General features: G+C 52.1%; 1 protein-coding gene across 1 annotated transcript in view; it reads right to left on the bottom strand.

The window, feature by feature from the left end:
* LAMA5 (laminin subunit alpha 5) overlaps positions 1 to 21,316 on the bottom strand; it is an 84,911-nt gene that overhangs the window by 20,259 nt on the left and 43,336 nt on the right. The window contains exons 7-32 of the mRNA XM_082293034.1: positions 18,471 to 18,586; positions 17,507 to 17,625; positions 16,636 to 16,726; positions 16,366 to 16,500; positions 15,889 to 15,951; positions 14,610 to 14,750; positions 14,108 to 14,245; positions 13,751 to 13,885; positions 13,152 to 13,286; positions 11,568 to 11,705; positions 11,351 to 11,403; positions 11,070 to 11,169; positions 10,519 to 10,571; positions 10,011 to 10,116; positions 9,107 to 9,206; positions 8,789 to 8,945; positions 7,035 to 7,173; positions 4,135 to 4,277; positions 3,935 to 4,041; positions 3,678 to 3,831; positions 3,249 to 3,409; positions 2,604 to 2,712; positions 2,036 to 2,133; positions 1,309 to 1,510; positions 793 to 919; positions 463 to 602 (exon numbers count right to left, since the gene is read on the bottom strand). Coding sequence (XP_082149160.1) covers positions 463 to 602; positions 793 to 919; positions 1,309 to 1,510; positions 2,036 to 2,133; positions 2,604 to 2,712; positions 3,249 to 3,409; positions 3,678 to 3,831; positions 3,935 to 4,041; positions 4,135 to 4,277; positions 7,035 to 7,173; positions 8,789 to 8,945; positions 9,107 to 9,206; positions 10,011 to 10,116; positions 10,519 to 10,571; positions 11,070 to 11,169; positions 11,351 to 11,403; positions 11,568 to 11,705; positions 13,152 to 13,286; positions 13,751 to 13,885; positions 14,108 to 14,245; positions 14,610 to 14,750; positions 15,889 to 15,951; positions 16,366 to 16,500; positions 16,636 to 16,726; positions 17,507 to 17,625; positions 18,471 to 18,586 — 3,160 coding nt within the window. The remainder of the gene's footprint in view (positions 1 to 462; positions 603 to 792; positions 920 to 1,308; positions 1,511 to 2,035; positions 2,134 to 2,603; positions 2,713 to 3,248; positions 3,410 to 3,677; positions 3,832 to 3,934; positions 4,042 to 4,134; positions 4,278 to 7,034; positions 7,174 to 8,788; positions 8,946 to 9,106; positions 9,207 to 10,010; positions 10,117 to 10,518; positions 10,572 to 11,069; positions 11,170 to 11,350; positions 11,404 to 11,567; positions 11,706 to 13,151; positions 13,287 to 13,750; positions 13,886 to 14,107; positions 14,246 to 14,609; positions 14,751 to 15,888; positions 15,952 to 16,365; positions 16,501 to 16,635; positions 16,727 to 17,506; positions 17,626 to 18,470; positions 18,587 to 21,316) is intronic.

Genomic DNA, 21,316 nt, shown 5'->3' with positions numbered 1-21,316 from the left:
ATGAAGGCACCTGGGTTCCAGGTCTGTCTTTCAGCCATTTATCCAAATTTTGGTCAATCTTCTAGTCCTGTTGCCAGAGAGTAACAAAGGCTACCTACTCCCATAATGAGGCCTGCCTGAACAAACAATATTATGCAGATGTAAAATATTTCTAGGGCAGGAGTAAGTCTTATTCTGGATTATCACAAGCTACATATGCAAAGTAACAGCTTTGATTTCTGCTTTGTTTTGATATCAAAACCAGACAGGGAAGGACAGCTTCATCTACAAAAGCCGCCCCTGTGAATTCTGCCCTCAATTCCACACCACTAAGGTTGGAGACTGCAACTTTCTAGGGTAGTTCAGAGACTGAATGATGGTGGGAAACATTCCTGCAGTCACGCAGTGACAGAAATCCAAGGCAAAATTCCCTGCTGAAGCCTGGTTCAGCATGCTCTGGAAGCTTCCTGGAGAGAGGCTCACCAGCCACAGCTGCTTGCCCTCCGGCACTCGAACCACCACAGTCAGATCATTATCAGTAACATCCAGGACAATTTGGTCCTCAGAAACCACCAGGCTCCGGCACCCGTATCCATGTGGGCAGAAATTCGCGTTGGTCTGACCTGAAAAGACAACAAATGTGTTGGTGCCACATGTGCCTCGAGTCCCCATCACACCCTCCCAGTTTGGAAGGGATAAGTCAGTCTTGCTTCACTTTTGCAATCCCCAAAGAACCCGCAGTTATCCTCTGGCATGGAAAACTTCCACGGCTTCTGCCAACCAGCAGCTTCCCCAGACCCCTGCCCTTCTCACCTTGCCAGATGCGCCCACCATTGATGAGCACTTCAACAGGGAAGGTGGGGTGGTTGGGCTGGTAGAAGTGCAGGATGAAGGCATAGCGTCCCAGGGTCTGGATCCGGCTGTTAAACACCACTGCAGCCTGCCCCAAAACGGGAGAACACAGACAAAAATCCGTGTCTGATGCCTGCACTCACAGCTGGGATGTTTTTTAATTATTGCACAAAGTTGCGCTCTTATTGCACAACTGTCAGGTCTGGAGAATTCAGTGAATCAAATGCCCCACGCCTCCACACTCCCCTCTCTAATGCTGCCACCTGAAAAGCTTTTCCTGGGATCCCAGAGAACCAAACAGGGTTGGATGGAGCCAAGACATGCGAGTCCACAGGAATTACAGGTTCAGGAACAAGTTTAAAGTCCTGGTTAAATTCTGAAAATGCTAATTGATTAAGCTACTCAACAGATAGGGGAAATTTCTCCCTGCCCCAGTGGTCCAGTGTCACAGCACCAGCAAACCAGCCCAACCACTACCTGTGGGGACTGCAGGAGGATAAGCTCTGCAGTGGGGTCCATCGCTGTGGGAGGACGAGGAGCAGGCTCCACTGGGACCCCAGAAGGAGTCACATGGACAGCCTGAGCCAGGGGCACCTCTGGGGCAATGGGCAGAGCCTGGGCCCCCTCCAAAATGATTGACTGAGAAAGCTTCAGGAACCTTGAGGGGACGCAGGAACTGCTGAAAAACAGGGAGTAAACAGGATGTGAGAATCTCCAGAAAGAAAAGAGAGAGGCTCTGGGGTCCTGGCAGGGAAGCACACCTCTAACTCCTGGTGGATTACAACGTGTGCCTGCTGAGGCAAAGCTCACCACCAGCACCCCTGGGGCTCTGGGACATGGGCTCAGCAGGAAGAACAGGAGCCTGGCACAGGCTAACTCCTCTGCAAATATTTATTCAAAGCAGTGTCAAAAATTTGGATACAGCAAGTGTCTTGCTGCATGTGAGCAAGCACAGGAATGCCTATTTGGGATGACACTTGAGTGCCTGCCCCAGCAGGCAGAGTGGGGCTCAGGTACAGGACCAGCAGCCTGACTCCCAGTCCGTGCTCAGAGCACACAGGCAAGCAGCTTCACCTCAGCTAGAGATTTCCTTCTACTGCATTAAGAACTTAAAAAGTCTCTGAGCCTGAGAGAAGCAGGGGAAGCAAATGTTTTTGGAAACAGCTCAATTCATGCTAAAGCTAAGGGGACCCGAGACTCTCACCTGTTGGATGAGAAGGTGCCATGGACACTGATGCAGTGCACCTTCGGCTCGATGAGCTCCACGGTGAACTGAGCAGCGGGGACCAGGTACACTTTGTGCTGCCACAGGAGAGAGACACCTGGTTAGGTGACAACCTCTGCCACTGGGGCCACAGCAGTGCCTGTGCCCACCAGGCACTTCAGCTAATGCATGGCAGTCACACCTCTGCTTACTGCCCCTTCTTCCTTGGCACAAGCCTTATGCATTTAGCAGCTCCACATACTGATGGGATTCTTCTGTCCTTGGCTAAACAGGGAATCTCTCCAAGATAAAAAAGGAACTGTCCCCCTGCTGTAGAGCTCCCTCTGCAAGAGCAGCTGCCTCTCCCCATCTCCTCCCCACTTCCAGTCCCATGATCTACTTCCAAACACCCCACTGACCACATTTTCCGCCTGGACTGGTCATTACACAGACTAAGATCCAGTGCCCAGTCCCAACAGGAGTAGAAAACCCTTCTACAGGCTGGCTACCAGTCCAGCCTTTCCTCCCTGTGACCTGTTGAGAGAGCTGCTCTCAGAGGGAGCCTTACCAGGAAGAAATCAGCCAGATCAGAGGTGAACCGAACAGTGGCCTCTGAGGTGAGTTCAAAAGTTGCCATTCGACTCTGGGAATCTACAGCAATCCCTCGACAAAGGAAACTGTAAGAAACACACATTTTGAAGCCAGCCTTGAGCAGGGTCATGACCCATTTCTTGTCCTGTCAGCTATATGTCCTGAGGGGATTTACACAAAGTCCCTGGAAATCTTTTGATGTTTTTTCTGGCTGCTTCTAAGAGTGAAGTTTCCCAAGGACACCCCAAACATTTGTTTCCTATTGCAAAGGTTGCAGTCTGAAGTCAGACAGGGTTTGACCTGTCTCCAATAAACCTGCCTGTAGGTCATTCCCTAAGTCAAGGTCCCTACCAACATATGCAGCTGTAAACAGATGCAGGAGATTATCTCCTGGCAGAGGCATTAGAGGACTGTGTTGGCACAGGTACACACTACCCTGGGATGGGATGGGCAGCCACCAAAATCTGTGTCCAGCTAGAATGAGTTTGGACACACAGAGCTTAGATGGACAACACTGAAGCTTGCTTTGTTTATGTGATAAACCAAAAAAAGTTCAGCTGAAGGGAGAGTTGTCCTTGTCATGGCAGAGAACTGAACCTTTTCTCCCTTGAGCTGCCCATACCTGTAGACACAGGGGTAGAAGGTGAACGTGCCCTGCTGAGTGGCTGAGTGCGGCGAGCTCACCGCGATGCCCACAGTCTGCAGAGCGTTGGTGTTGGCATATTCCACCAGCAGCACATACTTCCCAGGCTGGGCCACGGGCAGGGACAGCTGCACTTCCACCTGGAGGACACAGGGATGACTGAGGGAGTGTGTGCAGGATACCCATGCTACAAACCAGCCTCCTCTGCAGCTCAGGGGACAACGCAACAAATCTCATCAAATCCTTGCAAGCCTTTACACGTGAGACTCTGGGTTTGGGTGCCTTGAACACGGTACACAAGCACACAGCTGCATGGGTGTAAAGCCTTTCTGGTCACCTGCCCAGGTGTAGGTAAAGCCCCAGACATTGCAGTGTCTGGGAGAGGGACAAAACAGAAGTGCCACTCACATCACTGCCACTGCAGGTGGCCATGCGGGGATGGGAGGGGGTGAGCTGCTCCGTGGGACACAGCCTGGGGAGCCGGTTGTCCAGCCTGCACACTGCATCCACCCCTGGCACGGCAGGGAAGCCCTCCACGGACAGGTACTTGTACAAGAGGCAGCTGGAAACACACAGAAAGAAATGGCAAAGTACAAATGGTAATCTTTAACCCCACACCTGAGCTGAGCAAGCCCCACACAGCACAAAGACGTGCAAATCCTTACTTCTGGGTGGCTTGTTCAGGGGCTGGCTGGTAGGTACAAGGCTCCGTGACCTTCAGCTGCAGGATCGGTGCCTCATAGTATGAGCTGGGCAGCAAAACCAGATAGTCCTAGGAGGAGAGATGGGAGAGGTGGGATGCTTGGGACACTCGTCCCCAGGGAGCTGCTGAAGCCCCCACGGCGGGTGGAGCACAGGGCCTTACCAGCAGCACACCCTCAGCTTCAACAACCAGAGACCAGGTGCTGGGGTTGAGAACAAAGGGCTCCCCAAAGCTGTTCTGGGGCACGGTGACAAAGGCTGGCTCCGTGCTGGGAGCAAAGACAATCTGCTTGGTCTGCTCTGTACCTGGAATGGGAGAGATGAGAGGCTGTGAAGGGACTGGAGTGGAAAACCTGGGGCTGGACATGTGAGGCTATGCTCAGGGAAGCAGCTCTGTGGTGCAGTGGGGAGTGACAGGCTCCCACTCTCTTTGGTGCACCACAATCCCACACTCTCCTGGAACAGAGGCATCCACTCTCAATCTGCTCAACAGCCTGATGGGAGAAATAAATATAAATCACTGCAATCCTTAATGCAAATCCAGAGCTCTCACAGTGTGCTCTGCATCCCCAGACTGCAAAGCACAGAGTGTTGCAAGCCAAGGAGCGTTTTGCCAGCTAGAAAAGGAAAGAACTCATCTGTGAAGAGTTAATTGTGAGACAGACAAAAAGAATTGCCCAGATACATTTTTCCTCAGGGAAATTCTGACCTCAGCTCCACAGGCAAGATACCTGTCTTCTGGCAAACTTTCAGGCCCCCAAGGTGTGCTCCTGCCTTTCTTCCTGCCAACCACAGACTCTGCACTTGAGATTTAGACATTATTTTTAAGTGACAGGACAAAATGGGTGCAAGGCCTGATCCTGCTGCTGTTGAACAGCTCCTGGGCTCAGCTGGAAGTCCCACAACTTCTTCATTAATGGATGCAACCACAATACAGCACCTAGAAGCAGACTCTGTGCCTGCCCCAGCAGTCTCAGGAGCTTTTGAAGAGTGCAGTTGAAAGGGATTCACCGGGAATGGCTGCACAGCGAGCAGATGAGATGAAGGAAGAGGTGGAGAATGTGGCACACTGACTGTCCTGGTGTGGTACATGGACATCAAGGCACAACACAGATGGCCAGAAGCTAAAGCAAGGGCTTGTGCTACTGCTGGGACGGATAATAACCCCTTCCCATGTGTGACATGCCTGGCATCAGCTGAGGACGGGACCTCGCTTTTCCAGATGGGAAGCAGAGGTGAGGATGGAAGGAGTGAAGAGATTTCCCTGAACTGGCACCGGGGTAGATTTCTTGACAGGCTGAAGTTTCACATCCCTCTGAGGTGATCCACCACTCCAACTGAGATGGCTCCTGGAGGCAGAGTGGAAGAAACCAGGCTGAAAATCCCATACTTGGAAAAGGCTTTCCCTTTTGCAAGACACATCTTCCAACTTCTTTCCAAGCTGCTTGTCCTTTGCCATGTGAAGCCCTTTCCATTCAGAGAGGAGGTGGCTCAGCACTTCTGAAGCCTCCCAGGGATGCTGCCCTCCTGGGTCCCATTGTTGGTGCACGAGTCTGGCTGCTTGCCTTCAACACTAGAAAAAATCAAGCTGCTTCTGCATGAGAAGTGAAGCACTTTTTAAAGCAAATGAGCTCTGCTGCTGGATTGGACAGATTAAATATTTCCTGACTTTTGGTGGGATCCTAAAGCATGACCACGGCTTCTGCTCTGCTTGTTCTTCTGCTGTGTAATATGACTGGACATAAAAATGAGCAATTTTTCCTCACAAAAAAAAAAAAGGCAGAAAAATAGTATTTTGGCATTTCAAACCTTGCATATCACATCGAAGGCAGAACCTATGTCAACTCAAGCCAGAGGAGAGAACTTCACACTCTGATAAATTAGGTAGTTGGTGCTGACAGCCTTGTGCTGTGCATGTGTGGCCTTGGAGAAGAGCTTCAGAAGGATCATGTGGCTGTGGCATCTCAAGGGCTAAAATCAACCAGCCAACCACCCACCACGGCCTCAGGTGTGTTCCCATGCAGTCTTGCTCAGATTGTTTCCCGGAATATTTGCTGTCCACATTTCTAGGCTTGTTCAGACATCTTTTGGTGGCTCTTGTCCAGCAGCTCGTGGCTTGATGAGAGGACACTGCACCAGAGTGCAAAGCCTGTGTAATGTGTAATTCCATGTCACTTCCAATCCCCACATCACATGTGAAGGCAGCAGCCTGGTTTGGGAGAAGCACACGGAAAAGGCAGGACTGCCACGACAGGGCATCTGTTAAATGAAACCACGTGCAGCTGCCAAAGTTTGGGTCCACTTCCCGGCTCTTGGCCCATTCTGGTTTGCTGGAAAGTCAGCGCAGTTTTGCCTGGGGCACTGGGGTGATCTTGTCCCGTGCTGGAAATGTTGTATGGATTTGTACAACAGCCTTATCTCCCACCATCCTGGCTGGTATCAGTCCTCAGTGAGCAGCCCTGGGACTGGGCCCACCTTGCTGCTGCTCTGGTAAATAAAGGGGGCTGCAAACTCAAATCAGCCTTTCAACTGGAAGGGCAGGACTAATGGATAAAGCCATATGGAAACGTCTTCTGGAAAGGATGATGCAGAAGGTTGCCTGGGATGGGGAGGAGGTGGCGATGGCACAGGGAAGCAGAGCAGTCTGGGATCCTTACCTCTCCTTCGTGGCTGATAAGCTGTAATTTTGCCATACACAGTGGCCCCTCCTGAATTAATATACCTCAGGATGACATGGAACAGATAGAGCTCTGCCTCCTTCACGTCTACAGTGACTCTGATTTTATTCTGCAAAAAGCAAAAAAGCACACGGGGCACAAGTCACTGGGGGGGGCAGCTCCTGAGTGCCCGCCCGCCCTGGGGAGGGCCTGACCCGCCTGCCCTACCTGCCTGCCTGCCTGCCTCTCTTCCCCCTCCCTCGCCAGCCCATGGCACGGCTCTGGCCAGCCACCTGAGACGGACACACTTGGGACAGACACACCTTGGGGCAGGAGAAGGGGCAGAGGAGCAGTGTCGCAGCGTGGGATGCTCTGAGTTAGTCTAGGAAGTGAAAAGTGCACTTACAGTTGCCACAAACATTAAACTTTCCTTCCTCAACGACCGAGACCCTCCCTTCCACACTGGCGGGCCCCCGGCTGACGTAGCGGAAGACGAGGCGGAAGAGGTCGGGGGAGGTCACATTGAGAGTCACCACTACCTTGGGCTGGTGGGAGAGAGAAAGGGGAGAGAAGCAGAGCACACCTTCAATTACCTCCACCACCCACACTGCCAGCCCAAGCGCAGCTGCTCGGCTCACTGCTCCCAAAGCATCATGCCACAGTGCGAGGAGGAGACAAGCACATGGACCCTACTGCTCACGGCACCTCGTGGCACTGTGCCCTTGCTGGGGCCAGCCACTGAGGGAGCAACCTGCTAGTGGAAGGGGGTGGGAAGGCTGTGATCACATCTGGAAGATGCTGTGGCACAGCAGGGTGGCTCAGCTCTCCTGGGGCACACACCACAAAAGGGGGAAGGTTACAGGAAGTTATCAGCATGTTGCTTTGGGGTTTAGCATGCCATAACCAGCCACCAGGTACCAAACTCCTGCCCTTGTGTTTATGGAGCTCTGCCCAACTGCCTACAGAAGAGGCTGGGAATTGAGCTGGTGCCTCATCCTCGGCAATGTGCAGTGCTAAGGACCAGTGGGGCTAATGGACCATACAGCTGATGGCACATCTGCCCTCCACCTGCCTGGACACTGCTTGGCAAGACGCTGGCTAAGGAGATGCTTAATCAAAGAGATCTAGGCTTAAATAACCTCCTGCCTACAGGGAAAAGCTGGGCTCTGCCCAGGGAGACTTCTAATGAGGGCTGTGTTCTTCAAAGCTCCAGTTACAAACCGTCTTCCCACTGGAGAGCAAACTGGAAGGGTTTTGATGATAACAAACTACAGGTGAGACCTGCCAGCAAAAAGCCATGTGCTAGCCCTTCTATCAAGGTCTTCTTCTAGCTCAAACACCAACACTGGATGCAACACTGGAGCTATGAGCTCCATCCTCAAGTTTTAAGCTGGGATTTTCTCAAGGAAGCCTACAGGAGTTCATTGCTTAGCTCCTACCAAAAATTCATTGGGAAACAGCCCCTCTGTTATTTCACCTAAGCACAAAAATGTGAAGAGAACTGAAAGTATATGCCCCAGAGTAAGGAGCATCTCACATGGGTTAAAACTGTCAGAGAATCACTGCCCTGCACTCCATCCCCAAACACGCACACACTTCCACAGGGGCCATGCAGAAGAAACCACCATGGAGAGAAAGAGAGTCAACAGATGAAACAGCTTCACTCCTTGGACTTACACAACTCCAGGTTAGCATAAACCATTGTTACAGCAAACCAGCTAACAGCAAGGGCAAAGGCTGAAGGGTAACGAGAGGTCCAAGCTGAACATGGCAGTTGAGGAGGAGATAACTTATTTTTGGAAAAGGGAGGAAAGGTTATACAGAGTTATAGGAAAGAGCAAAGTCAGTTGAAAGAAGAACAAGGAAACTGAGACAGTGTTTATAGACATCCCTGTAAGTAATCACCATGCTACCACCTTTGTCTAAATGGATCAGGATGTCACGGGATTCCCAATTTAGGATCTTTCCCTTCCTCAGTCTGTGCCACCCCCAGCACTACAGGAAGTATCTGCACAAATGGGCTATATATACACTGTGCTGTTTATCTTTGCCATCCTGTGACTTTGGGGATTTCAGGAGCACTTGGGGTGGAAGATGTGTGCCAAAGCACATCAGTCCTCCCCAGAGGCAGCTGGGCAGGGCTGCAGCCCCCAGGCGTACCTGGATGGAGGACATCTGTGCGTATCCTCGCCAGCTGAAGCCCTCGAACTCCAGGGGGTTGTAGCCGAAGCGCACGGCCCGGCCGGCCGGCGTGGTGCCTTCCTCCAGCTCGAATTTCAAGTGGTGGAGGTCAGGGAAATAATGGTCCTGTGCTGGTCTGGGGAAAAGAGAGCACCGTTACCTGCTGGGCTACCCGGAGGGAGTGGCAAGAGGACACCTCCGCCAGGCCGATGTGACAGTAGCCCAGACAATGAGGCCCCCATCCCCGTGGTGGCAGAGGACAGCGTGGGAGGCAGAGCACACCAAGGTGCAGCTTACTGGGTGCAGGTGGGACCCCGTGTGCTGTGCCGGCAGCGACAGGCTCCGCTCCGCTCCTCGCAGGACGGCCCCAGGGCCCCGCCGACATCGCACCGGCAGCCTGCGGGAGGAAGCGCCTGTTTACATTCCCGCCGCGCTAACGAGCTCCTGGTCACTAATCAAAGGCGCATCCCAGCGGGCGGGGAGCCTGGGGCCACTATTTTTATTCCATTGTATCCGTTTTCATATTTGGCCCCAGACCCACTTGGATCGACTCTTCTTCCACCTCAGCGCTGAGCTATTTCCAGGCGGCTGAGGGAACAAGGTCTGCAAACCCTCACGGCCCTGCCACCAGCCACAGCCCTGCTCCCTCTTCCCAGCCCTGCCAGCACTGCGTGGGATGGCTCAGAGCAGCCGGATCTCCTCCTTTACCTCTTCCCATGGACACGGTGGAGAGTGGCCAACCCCATGTATCCATGCTTGCCCTCTCCCAGCAGGAGGAAGGGGCATAGCTGCAAGGATGTGACCAGTGGTTCAAACACACCAGTTTCTGGTACCCAAAGGTGTACCTTACCTGGCTGCTTGCTCCCCAGCCTGACAGACCTGTATCCTATAGTGGAAAAACATGATCTCCGGTCTCCACATCCACAGTAATTCCCCGCCCGTGCTCTGGGCCATGGTACAGAACCACAGAATCATCAAGGTTGGAAGAGACTTTTAAGATCATCAAATTTCAGCCATCAACCCAGCACTACCACTGAAACCCCTAAAGCATTAAACCACATCCCCCCAAAAACGATGACCCAAAACAGGAGGTGGGACATCTCTTGCCCCTTCTCTCCAAGGTCACCAAGCAGTCAGTCTGCACCGTGGGGTCAGTTCCTGTGGCCCCTCTCACTCACTGGACACACCACAAAGAGCTCACCTTGGCAGCCGAAGTAATTTGCGTTCTCCATGTTGAAGAAGCCGTCCCTGCAGGCCGAGCAGAACTGCCCACACACGTTGGCTTTGCAGAAGCACTGCCCATCGCCCTGGGAGAGAAGCAGGCATGGAAACTCATTCCCTCCTGTTGCTTGTCAAGGCTAAGCTGTTCCTCAGTTATTTGGGCTCTGGTCTGAAACACTCCAGAAACATTTTGAGTTTCACGCTCCACACCACTTCCTGCACATGGGTGGGCCAGATAAGGGCCAGATAACTTAAATTACCCAACAATGCAGGCAAACAAAAATCCAGGCATCCTGGGACAGACCCAGAAATATTTAGGTGCCTAATTTATGGCAGGTCTTAATCCCACATTCTCATGCAAGCCCAGATTGTGGTGCAAGCGCTGAGAGCTGTGTCAGGGCCTCTCCAGCAGCTGCTGTGAGAAACAGAGCTGAACACTCCCAACACAGCACGCTCAGAGGAGCCTGGAAGCAGAGGAGCAAACCCACCTGCCGGCACTCCGAGATTCCGCTGATGGTGCCCTTGGTGTCACACTTGCAGCCTGGGGAGAGGGAGATGAACAAGAAAGCCAGAAGGTCCATCAGCCCCTGAGAAGATGCCTGATGGGGTCAGCACCCACCACACCAGAGGATACTGGTTGGGTAAGAGGAGCCAGAACTGGTCAAGTAGAAGGTAGCCCTGCACAAGGGCTCGCATTCCATTCTGGACAGCTACTGTTGAGGACACAGCTACCAAAGACATTTGCCTTTTCTGCATATTTGGCCATGAAAAGTTAAGTGTCTGCAGGGAAGGCTGAGAATGGCAGAACTTATTGCACGAGCCCTATGTTTCATCCCAAGCAAAAAGCACCAGGCTCCAGCCTTTCCCCTCTCCACGTGGGGGTTACCCAGAGCACTCCAGCTTTGACACATCACTTCTGGGTGAAGATGGAAGGAAGGCCATCGCTTCCAATCCTGCAGTGATGGTGCCCACTGGCTTGGGTTTGGCTCTCACACCATGGAGGGGACTTTTGTGGGCTGTGCAAATGCCATTTCCTTACTCAGGCAGCCATAGGGGTTCTCTGGAGTCAGGTTCCAGTATCCAGGCTTGCATCTGTCACAAGCTGGGCCTTCAACGTATGCCCGACACGCACAGGAGCCCTGGGGAAAGGCATGGGGAGAAAAGAGCAGGTGAGAATTTGCAGCACAGTGGTTGAACATGGGGTCTGCTGCTCTGGATGCTTTCGGGCTGAGCTTAAGGAAGGACCTGATCCAACATGAGATAAAGGGGATCATACAAAAGTGACCTGCAGGGGTTGTGGTGGGTTCATTTGATACTCACCGGGGCCAGCGAGGGATCTGCAGTCTCCAACCCTGCTGGGTTACAGGAGCCCACTAGAAAAGAGGGGGAAAAGAACGGATTTATAGAGCCAGCTCTCCCCTTGGCTGTCCCTAACTGGGGTTATTTCTCCCCTTGCAAAGCTTTTGGGGGATGATAAATGCATTTACCAGCACCCAAGACACTGGAGTGTGCCAAGAGATCAGGGAGAAGGGGCTACCTTCGCAGTGGGGGAACCCGTAGGCGCCGGGCACGCAGCTGTCACAGCGCAGTCCCGTCACCTTGGGCCGGCAGCTGCACTGCCCCGAGTCCTGGTCACAGGTGCCATGCAGGGACCCCTCCCGGGAGCACTGGCAAGCTGCAAGAGAGGGGGGAGAGCTGCTGCAGCTGCATTCAAGGCTTCCCAGCAGCAGCCTCTTTTGTCTGCCTGACCTTCACCAAAAGCAGACAGAAATGTGGGTTATAAATAGAATTCTCATTCGTTGCTTTTGGTTAAAACTACCCCAATCTTTTAGGAAAAACGGTAGAAGCCTCAATGTTTATCACACCCATTCACATACATTTACATGTATTTAAGAGGCAGGGAAGAGTTTTGGTTGAGGAGAAGGGGTAGGTGTGTTCTCATCCACCCAGGTCAGTTGCCAGTGATGTATCAGACCCTACAAAATCCCAAATACCCAGGAGCAGCATTCAGCCACCAGGGTCTGCCCTGATGTGCATGTTGGATGTGGGCAGAGGGGTGAGGGCAGAGCAATGGTTACACAGCTTCCTGCAAGACCTGCTGCCCATGAGTGCACAGAGATCCCACTGCCCTATCACAGGAAAGGTCAGCAAGCTGCCAGGGAGCTGCCTGTGCCTTTCTTGCCCAGCCAGCACACCTCAAATCCCTGCTGAAGGAGACATTCTAGGCTGACACCCCCACGCTGGCTAACAGCAAAAGATTGCTCATAAGACAACAGATTAAAAAATATATAAAAATCAGGTGGACCTTTTCTTTCTTTACTGTGCGTCCTCTACAGCTCTGCAATGTGGACACGGCTTTATGAGACAAAAAAAAAGTGACTACTGAACTCCTATGAGACCATTTCATCTCTGCCTCCAGCCTCTTCAAAGGCATATTGCCGGCATCAGCATTTGGGAGGAGTGTTCTGCCAGCTGGCATGGCTCAGAAGTCCACATTTAGTCCAGTGCAGGAGGGTGATGACGCTCTTTTGTTGCCTCAGGGAAATTGTATCATGGATTACTTTTTAATGAGCAGTAAATTTTTGCTGGGAGACATAAGAGTACATCTGGCTTCCAGTCGGGACTGCTGACAGGGAGGGAGATGGGGACACTCTGCCTGGAGCTGGGGAGGGCTGGTCAGAGCATTTGGGGCTGCAGGCACCTACCACAGCCATTGCTCAGTCCTGGCACCAGCAGCAATAGTCCAGGAGTGATGCAGTGCCCAGGGAAATGGATAGGATCAGAGACTCATTAAGGTTGGAAAAGACCTCTAATACCATCATCCACCTGCTCCCCCAGCACTTCCAAGTCTACCACTAAACCATGTCCCCAAGTGCCACATCTACACGGCTTTTTAATCCTCCCAATGATAGTGATTCCACCACTGCCCTAGGCAGCCTGATCAAATGCTTGACAACTGTTTTGGTGAAGAAACTTTTCCTAATACCCAACCTAAACCTCCCGTGGTGCAACTTGGGGCTGTCTCCTCTTGTCCTGCCACTTGTTACTTGGGAGAAGAGACCAACCCTGGTCTGGCTACACCCTCCTTTCAGGTAGTAGAGAGCAGTAAGGTGCTACTCACGTGTGCAGCTGGGGTATCTGTAGAAGCCTAGGGCACACTGGCTGCAGGTGTGTCCCGCAAAATTCCCGTGGCACCGGCACTGCCCCGCTGGGCTGCAGTTGTTGTCCACTGCACCCCGGGAATCGCAGGAGCAAGCTGTAAGAGCAGGACTCTGATGATCCCTGTGATCTGTGGCCAAGCACTGCTGGTCTGAACCATCGTTCAGCCCCCCAGGAATTAGCCATTTCCATCAGAACTAAATTAATTTCTTAATCCCTTGGCAAATCATGCAGTATTTTCATAGCCACACCAGGAAAATGCCATGAAGGGATTTTTACAGCCCATTCAATGTTTCCCAGCAGTTTAGTAGGTTAATGCACTAAAATGACACACAAAAGAGGCATAAGCTGAGACACCAGGTCACGGCAGGGTTGTGATGAGGAAGTGCGACTGATAAAAACTGCTTTGTCTTCCAGGCTTTGCTATGATCCATGACTTCCAAAACAATCCTGCCAAATTCACAGTGCAAACCACACGGGGTTGATTTTGAGAAACACCCAAGTCTTGCAAGAACAGGTATGTTTTTTAGAGCAGCAGGAGCTGAAGGTTCAGGTGCTTACCGTAGCAGTGGGGGTAGGAGTGGTGCCCAGGGCTGCACTGCTCACACCGCGGCCCCGCAAACTCGGCTCTGCAGAAACAATTCCCGGCGGAGTCGCAGCCTCCCGGCAGCGTCCCGACTGAGCTGCAGCCACACACTGCAACACACAGAAACCACCCGCCCTGAGCTGCGAGCCCGGGCCAGAGCTCGTGGCAAAATGTCTTTGTCGTGGGCTTCTCAGATTAGGTGCTGCTCTAAGTGTTCAAACCATCAACATATTTTCCAAACACCCACAAAATCACTGTCCAGTCCCTCAGCCCCCTGCCAGAGGACTCTGGCTGTGTGTCCCCAGCCAGGCCTATGAAGGACAGATACTCACACTGGCACAGAGGGTAGTTGAAGTAGCCTGGAGCACACTGGTCACACGAGTGCCCTTCAAATCCCGTCCGGCACAGACACTGCCCTGTCTCGCTGTCACAGGTGCCATCGTACTGACCAGGGCCAGAGCACTGGCAGGCTGCAAAGCAACAAGGGCATCAGTAAATAAGCAAGTTTTTGTCTTTAGCCTTCCCAGGAAAGGAACCAGAGCGCTTGTTCCTCTGGGGTAGAAGAGCAGTTGCAGGAGAAAGCATAGGGAACAGAGCTGACAGCAAGCATGCCTGGCCCATAGTTCATGTCCATAGGGAATTCCTCAAGAGCCCCCCAGAGCCTGGGAGGATGCTGGAGGGTCAGGGCTGAGTGGAAAACAACAGCAGAAGTGCAGAAGTCATGGGAATTTGTCACTTGGAAGTGGAGCTGTGGAATTCCTCCTCCCCAGCATGGGTGGAGACCAAGGAGAAGCCCAGCAGGGCGAGTCTGGGGACGCTGCCCTGGGTACTCACGCTGGCAGCTGGGTCCGTAGTGGCCTGGGGCACACTGGTCACAGTGTGTTCCCTGGAAGTTGGGTTTGCACACGCACATCCCCACCCGGGGGTCCTTCCGACAGGCGTTGCCTTCAGTCCCACCCGCGTAGCAATCGCAGTCTGGATGGGGACACACAACAGGCGACACCACGCACCGCCGTCAGTCGAGCTCTGAGGCCCCACAAGGACAGGAGTTGCCATGAGAGGCAACTCAAGTGCTCAAGCATTTGCCTCCATAACCTTCCTATCAGATGCAAATGTTTCAACCAAACCACACCTGGCTTGTGGGGCGGCTGGGAGGCCTCAGCACCATGCAGGTGTGAAGGTGCAGGATGGGCAGCAGGGCAATGCACAGGGCAGGCAAATGCTGCTCCCACAAGCCCAGACAGAGCTGATTCGGTGTAGTGTGGAAATAATCAGAGCCTTTGGCTAACCAGGGTGAACTCTGGGCTTTCTCTCTGGTCACTCCATGCTCAGCTGCACCCGAGACCTTCCCACTGCCAGGGTATGGTGTTCCAGGCAGCCCTGCTGTCACCAACAGCAGTGGTGTGGGGTGCTGGGCTGGGATAGGGAAGGACAAACATCATCCAAAAACCAGAGGGAGGGGGAGGTGGAGGTGGAGAAATGAGAAGGGAAGTGAGAAATTCCAGCTCAGGAAAGAAAAAAACCTGTCTGGAAGATAGAGACTTCAAAATATCAGAAGGAAGGAAAGGTTATCTGGAGTGTGCTGGGAAGCATGAGACAGAGGATTCGGTGGGAAAAGAGACAGAAAAAAGCACAAGGGAGTAGATGAACTGAGAGGAGTGAGCATGAGAGAGGAGGGAAATGAAGTGGAGAGCAGGGATGAGAGCATGGATGAGCTTTCTGAACAACAGAGGAAGTGACACAGAGTGAGTGGCTGCCTGTGCACGACCATTCAGAGGCACCCACAGCAGAACTCCCAGCTCAGCCACAGCCCCTCCACGACCTTTCGGAGGGCTCCTCACAGGGAGGGCAGAAGGGACATTCCCACATGGCCTGGACCCCAGAAAAAAATCACACTGTCACTCTAGGCTAGAGATTCCACATCTATAAAAAGGGGATCATAAAACTTCCTTTCCCCCACCCTCAGCTGCTGGTTGTGCTCTCTTACAACCACTCAGGGCTGCCTCATACAACGTACGTGCCCAATAATCTGAAGAACTGATCTTGCATTGGATGGGAGGTGTAACAGAAACGACAGCATTGCCAAAGCATCAAGGAAAACTGCACTGCTTACTTATTATCTGTCCTGCAGGCAGCACTTGTTCTCCGGTATCATTGTGGGAGAAAGCTGGAACGGCTGTGCAGAGAAAGAGACATTGCACGGGTCATCACAGACACACAGAGAAATCCTGATGGAATATCAAGGGCTTGACAGTCCCAAAGATGAACAGACTGAATGAAAATGTGGAACGTGGAATAAAGCACAGATATCCCACTAAACAATGATCCATTACAGCCATTTTTAGCCTGTCTTTCAGAGAAAGTGAGAGAGAAAACTCCAGCCATTTAAATGGGAAGCTCCTGTTGGCTCTGTGTTCAGACCAGTTCAGCTCTGGTCCAGCTTCCACCCAAGCCAAATGAAAGAACTCCTCCTGGGACAGGAGTGCCACATGGCACGGGGAAAAGACAACCCAAGAGCCACAGCTGGAGCTGCTTGCCCTTCCCACACCCGCTGAGTCTGTGGGCTCCCAGATCTGAACCCCCCACTTACGGTAGCAGTGGGGGAAGTTGAGGTAGCCCTCGGCACAGGCGTCGCAGTGCTCCCCGGTGTAGTTGGGTTTGCAGTAGCAGCGCCCCGTGAGGTCCTCGCAGGTGCCATCGGTGAAGTCAGACTCACAGTTACAGCCTGCAGAGAGGGACAAGCCAGCAGCAGTGTCACTGACAGAGGGCTCAGACTCCCTACAGCAGGAAAACCTCTCAGAAACCCTCCCCAGTGTCACCAAGTCCAGGAGGATGTCACTGCAAAGGAGTTCACACTCACGGTAGCAAATGTACGGAGAGTCGATGGGGTGGTCGGGGGATCGATAGTACCCTGGGATGCACCTCTCACAATTAATGCCTGTGGTGTGATGCTGAAAGACAGTGGGTTAGAGAGGCATCAGTTCCTCTGCCTGCAAGACTCACATTCATCTACCAGATTAACCAATAGCTCCAGGTTACAGAGGAAGCAGCTCAGGAGTGTCAGCACACCAAAGACCTAAATCTGCTCAAAATTCCACATGCACTGACTTGGAAACAAAGCATATTCCCACAAACCATATCCTCCCATAAACAGTGTGAGTTACAGGTTCCTATCTGACCTCGAGCCCATTTCACTTCCTTCAGATGGTAAAATGTCCTGACCACTTTGTTATTGGAGGATAGCAGCAACCTGTTTCCTCCCAGCAAGGAAGCACAGCAAAATGTTCCATGCCAGTGCATGATTTAACCACATCACAGTCACCATCACCTCGGTAAGGACAGAGCTACTTTCCCACTTTCACAGAGACTGAAGACTGGCATTTCAGTGGGCAGAGAGACATCCAGGGAGATGCCAGAGCACTGTGAACTGGGTAGGGATTTCCCACTGTGCTGGGCAGCAACCTGTCCCTCCCAATTCCAGTGCCGCAGCAAATTAAAGCTTTAGGAGGCAGTGGTACCACCAGGGGACAGCTAGAAACCCAAGTGCTGTTCTCATTACTGGTGCACACTCCTTTGACACATGGCAAAGACACAAAATTTCCAGGGAGAAACCTAATTTAGATAACAGAGGGGCTTGGTGGAGGTCCCAGCGAGGCTGAACTCCACGCTGACAGCGGAAACAAACACAAACATTTGCATCAGCCTTTTCCAGAGGAGCTCTTTGGGCCTACCTGGCAGTCAATACAAACACCTCCCCCTTCAAACTTGTCCTCACGACTCCTGCTGGCTTTGTGCCGATCCACCTCCGGGTCGTAGTAGCAGTCGTAGGCATGGCCATTGCAATTGCAGGCTGGAATACAAAGAGGCGATGGGAGCTAAACCACCCGTCCTCAGAGGTCCTTCAGTCAGCAGCTGGATCTCAAGATGTCAACTCTGCCTCCTGGGTTTGATGTTGGATGGGTTGCTTTTCCATAAGGAAAGATGCCTGAATGCATCTGGGGGATTACATGATCTCCCAAGCCCTCTCTGAAGCACAGAGGCAGCAACTCCCTCACAAAGTCTGGTCGGCAACCAGGAGAGTGCAGCAGGCACAAAATCACAAGTGAAGTATGTGCAGGCGTGTACGGACGAGAAAGAAAAATTACCACACTGTGGGGCCTTGAGTAGTCTGGTTCAGAGAGCAACATTCTTGCCTCTTTTATCCCACCCTGGATAGAGGTGAGCTGTAAAATCCAGCACCTGGTGAGGGGGCTTTACAAACTCACAGCATTAAGATCCTTTGCCACCCTGCGTTCCTAAGACACCACGTGGTGCAGCTCTGTGCTCTGCACTCCCAGCGCAGCAGAAATTCCACTGTCAGCACTGACCAAAGGTTTCTCTACACAAATAAAGATGTCCTGTATGTAAACACATCCAAACCTAATTCATCTTGCAGACGGAATTGAGCAATGAGACTTGCCTGCACGAACCCTTGGACACACAGGAGGAACTGGAATGCAAGCAGAGCCAAAGTCCCACACGGACCTTGGAGACCTTCTGCGTGAGCCTCACCTGAACACCATCACCTGCTGTGCAGAGCCCTCTCTGCTGTGTCACTGCCCTCCAGTTCACCCAGTCCCACTCAGCACCAGCCCCACCAGTGCACCACAGCAGAGCTGTGCTTGGGCAGGAAGGAGGAGCCCAGCTCCCACTTACGCTGGCACTCGTTGGCGCTGTCGGCAGTGGCAGGCTTCCAGGGGAACTGGTTGTAGCCAGGGCAGCAGCGATCGCAGGAGCCACCACAGGTGTTGTGCTGGCAGTCACACTGCAGCCTGTGGGGACAGAACGGGGCACAGACAAGGTTGGGCAATGACAGGGACATGTGGGATGGGGAGCTGCTGTGTGCCCCTGCTGTGCATCACTGTCACTGATCTCGTACACGAATGAGTGGTATTTGCTAATCTGAATGTTCTGGAAAAGAGGCTTCTTAGGCTTTTTATTTCAACTTTTTAATTGATTTTTTTTTTTTTTCTGAGCCAAACACCAAACTTTGCTATTCCAGCTCTGTTCCCTCCCTTTTTTCTCCTCCACCATCATTCCTTTTTTTCTTCAGAAGGAGACATGGGTAAGAGAAAAATCAGTGTGTAACTGCCTAGCCAGCTCTGCAGAGAATAAAATGTGAAATGGTCGGAGGCGGCAGTGGTAGAAACCTGAGCTGAAGCAGATTACTTGAGAGAGTGTAGCATGGTGCAGAGACACAAAGATGTCCTCACCACTGCTCAGGGGCAGCATGAAAGGACAAAATGACAGCCCAGAGCTGGAGAGGGATGGGGCCACACAGGTGCTATCTGCTCCTCCAGGTATACCTGTGCTGCAGGCAGGAGGGCATGAAATTTGAATTAAGCATTTTAATAGATGCTGGCCCCACACTCCCTGTGCAATGCACCTCCTGCTTTCCAGGCAGGGCTGTGCTGGGTAAACAGGCGGCTCCGGAGGCGCCAGGCAAGGAATCTCGACAGGCACCCGATGGATCTCGTCCCTGCCCGACCACAACGGTGATTCATTAACGTCGGTGACATCATCCCCAAAACCTCCACTTAGCACAAGGCGATTCCATCCAACACAAATGCTTTCTGTTGTATTAGACTTATGGATAATACAGCATGTTCCAGCTTTTATCTGTGCAATTACTCATTTCCCCTCAGGGCCAGTCTGCCACTCCCACCTCTCCCTCCCTCCAATGCTTTTCCATTCAAAAGCAGTGTGTTTAAAAATAAATGTCATTTTTTTAAAACGTTAGAAACAAAAGGAGCAGTCATTCAGGGTGAAATGCAGGAGTGCAGACACTGCAGTGAGCTGAGTGCCACAGTTTGCACCTACATGTAATTTTAAGATGTGAGACTGCAAGTCTATGCATAGTGAATTGGCAGATAGAGGCAGCAGCACTGGACTAGTGACCCCATTTTAATAAAATATGGGATGATCTGAAAGTTTGGGGGAATGCAAGCAGGATTCACACTCAGCATATTTGCTTCAGGCAGAGGGGTTGAGAGGCAAGAGGTCCCACTGCTGCTCCCAGCCCTCCTGTTGCAGATGCCATGGGACACGTGGCCGCAGTCAGTTCTCTCATCACTCATCATGCCCTGTCCCTGCCCACATTCACAGCCTGGGCTGGAGCTGGCAGAGTCCAGGCATGAAACTGAACCCCTGGCTAGAGCTTAAGTAGCAGAAAACAGCCCTGAAATATTCAACTAGGAACTTTGTTGTCCAAGTGTTTTGCAGACCCAAAGGGGAGTCTCAATGAGAGGCAAACCTTGGCGTGTCTCTGGAATGCAACTACCCACAGACCTCTCACCTGGCCGACTACCACTCAGCACTTTTAAGGAAACAAAATTTTATCGTTTCTTTCCATGGCAGCAGCTGGAGATCAAGATTAAGATCCATACACATACGTCTGGAGAAAGATGGTCACTGAGTCAGGGAACTTATAAACCTGCTGAGCAGTGTAAATCTCCCTGAGTGGAGGACGTGGCTCCAGCCACACACCCCCAGGCTCCTTCATGTTCAAGATGTTTGAAAAGTACTGGTTCAGTTCCCAGAACGCAAAACGATGGCACTGCATGAGTAAGGATGCTCATTTCACATGGAGAAGGAGGTATTTATTTAGTCTCTGCTGTTCAGAGTTAGCAATGACCTCTGAGAGAGCTCATGGCTTTACTGCACCTTGTGCCGAGTCCGTGCTGCTAATGAATTACAGACAAATGTGCATAAACCACAATATTTACATGTTTCATTGATTGAGTATATACAAGGAAGAAGAGGGAGCGGCTGTGTTCACATAGCACATATTTCCTGGTCATCCTGCCATAAGAAATGAAACCGCAGTCTACCCGCTGGAACTGATGCTCAACAGCAGAGACTAAACAGTTTCCAGCAAGCAGCTGTGGCAGAACTGAGAGCAGCACACAAACACTACAGCATCTGGATTTGGCTAGGACATCTGAGGAGCACAATCAAGTAAAAAAAAAAGCCCCTTCCTCTGACTGTACGGAGAAGAAACCACCTGCAAAAAGAGACTGACAGATGGCACAAATCTACCAGCACACGTGGTGCTCTCCCTTCCAAATGGGAAAGGGGAAGCTGGAGTTCAAGATCCAGCAGTGGGAAAGCATCCTCCATCTGTGGATGTGCTTCTGACCAACTAGGCTGCTGCAGTCTTGCTGGTTATCTTCAGCATCAGGCACACTTGTCTCCCCCTTGCTTGTGGCATCCGTGACAGGGCAGTGAAGCCACGGAAGAAGTTGCTCTTATAGACAGATGCAGAACCCTTGCAGAGTTCTCCTGAGCTCACTCAGCCTGTTAACACACGATTCCTGTCTGGGCTCTCCAAGCCAGGTTCCTGCTAATCTTTATCTCACTGCTCCCAGGGTTTGCCAGGAGAAAGGGTTGTGCCTCATCCTGCTGGTGTTCACCTTTAACCAGGAGAACATTCCTTCCCTCTGCTTCATTCAGCCCATTCAAACTTGGGGCAAAGAGAGAAAGCTGTGAGAAGTGTGGAGAGC

Source organism: Coloeus monedula (assembly GCF_965178545.1).
Source record: "Coloeus monedula genome assembly, chromosome: 17".
Taxonomy (NCBI): domain Eukaryota; kingdom Metazoa; phylum Chordata; class Aves; order Passeriformes; family Corvidae; genus Coloeus; species Coloeus monedula.
This window is presented reverse-complemented; position numbering and strand designations above follow the sequence as displayed.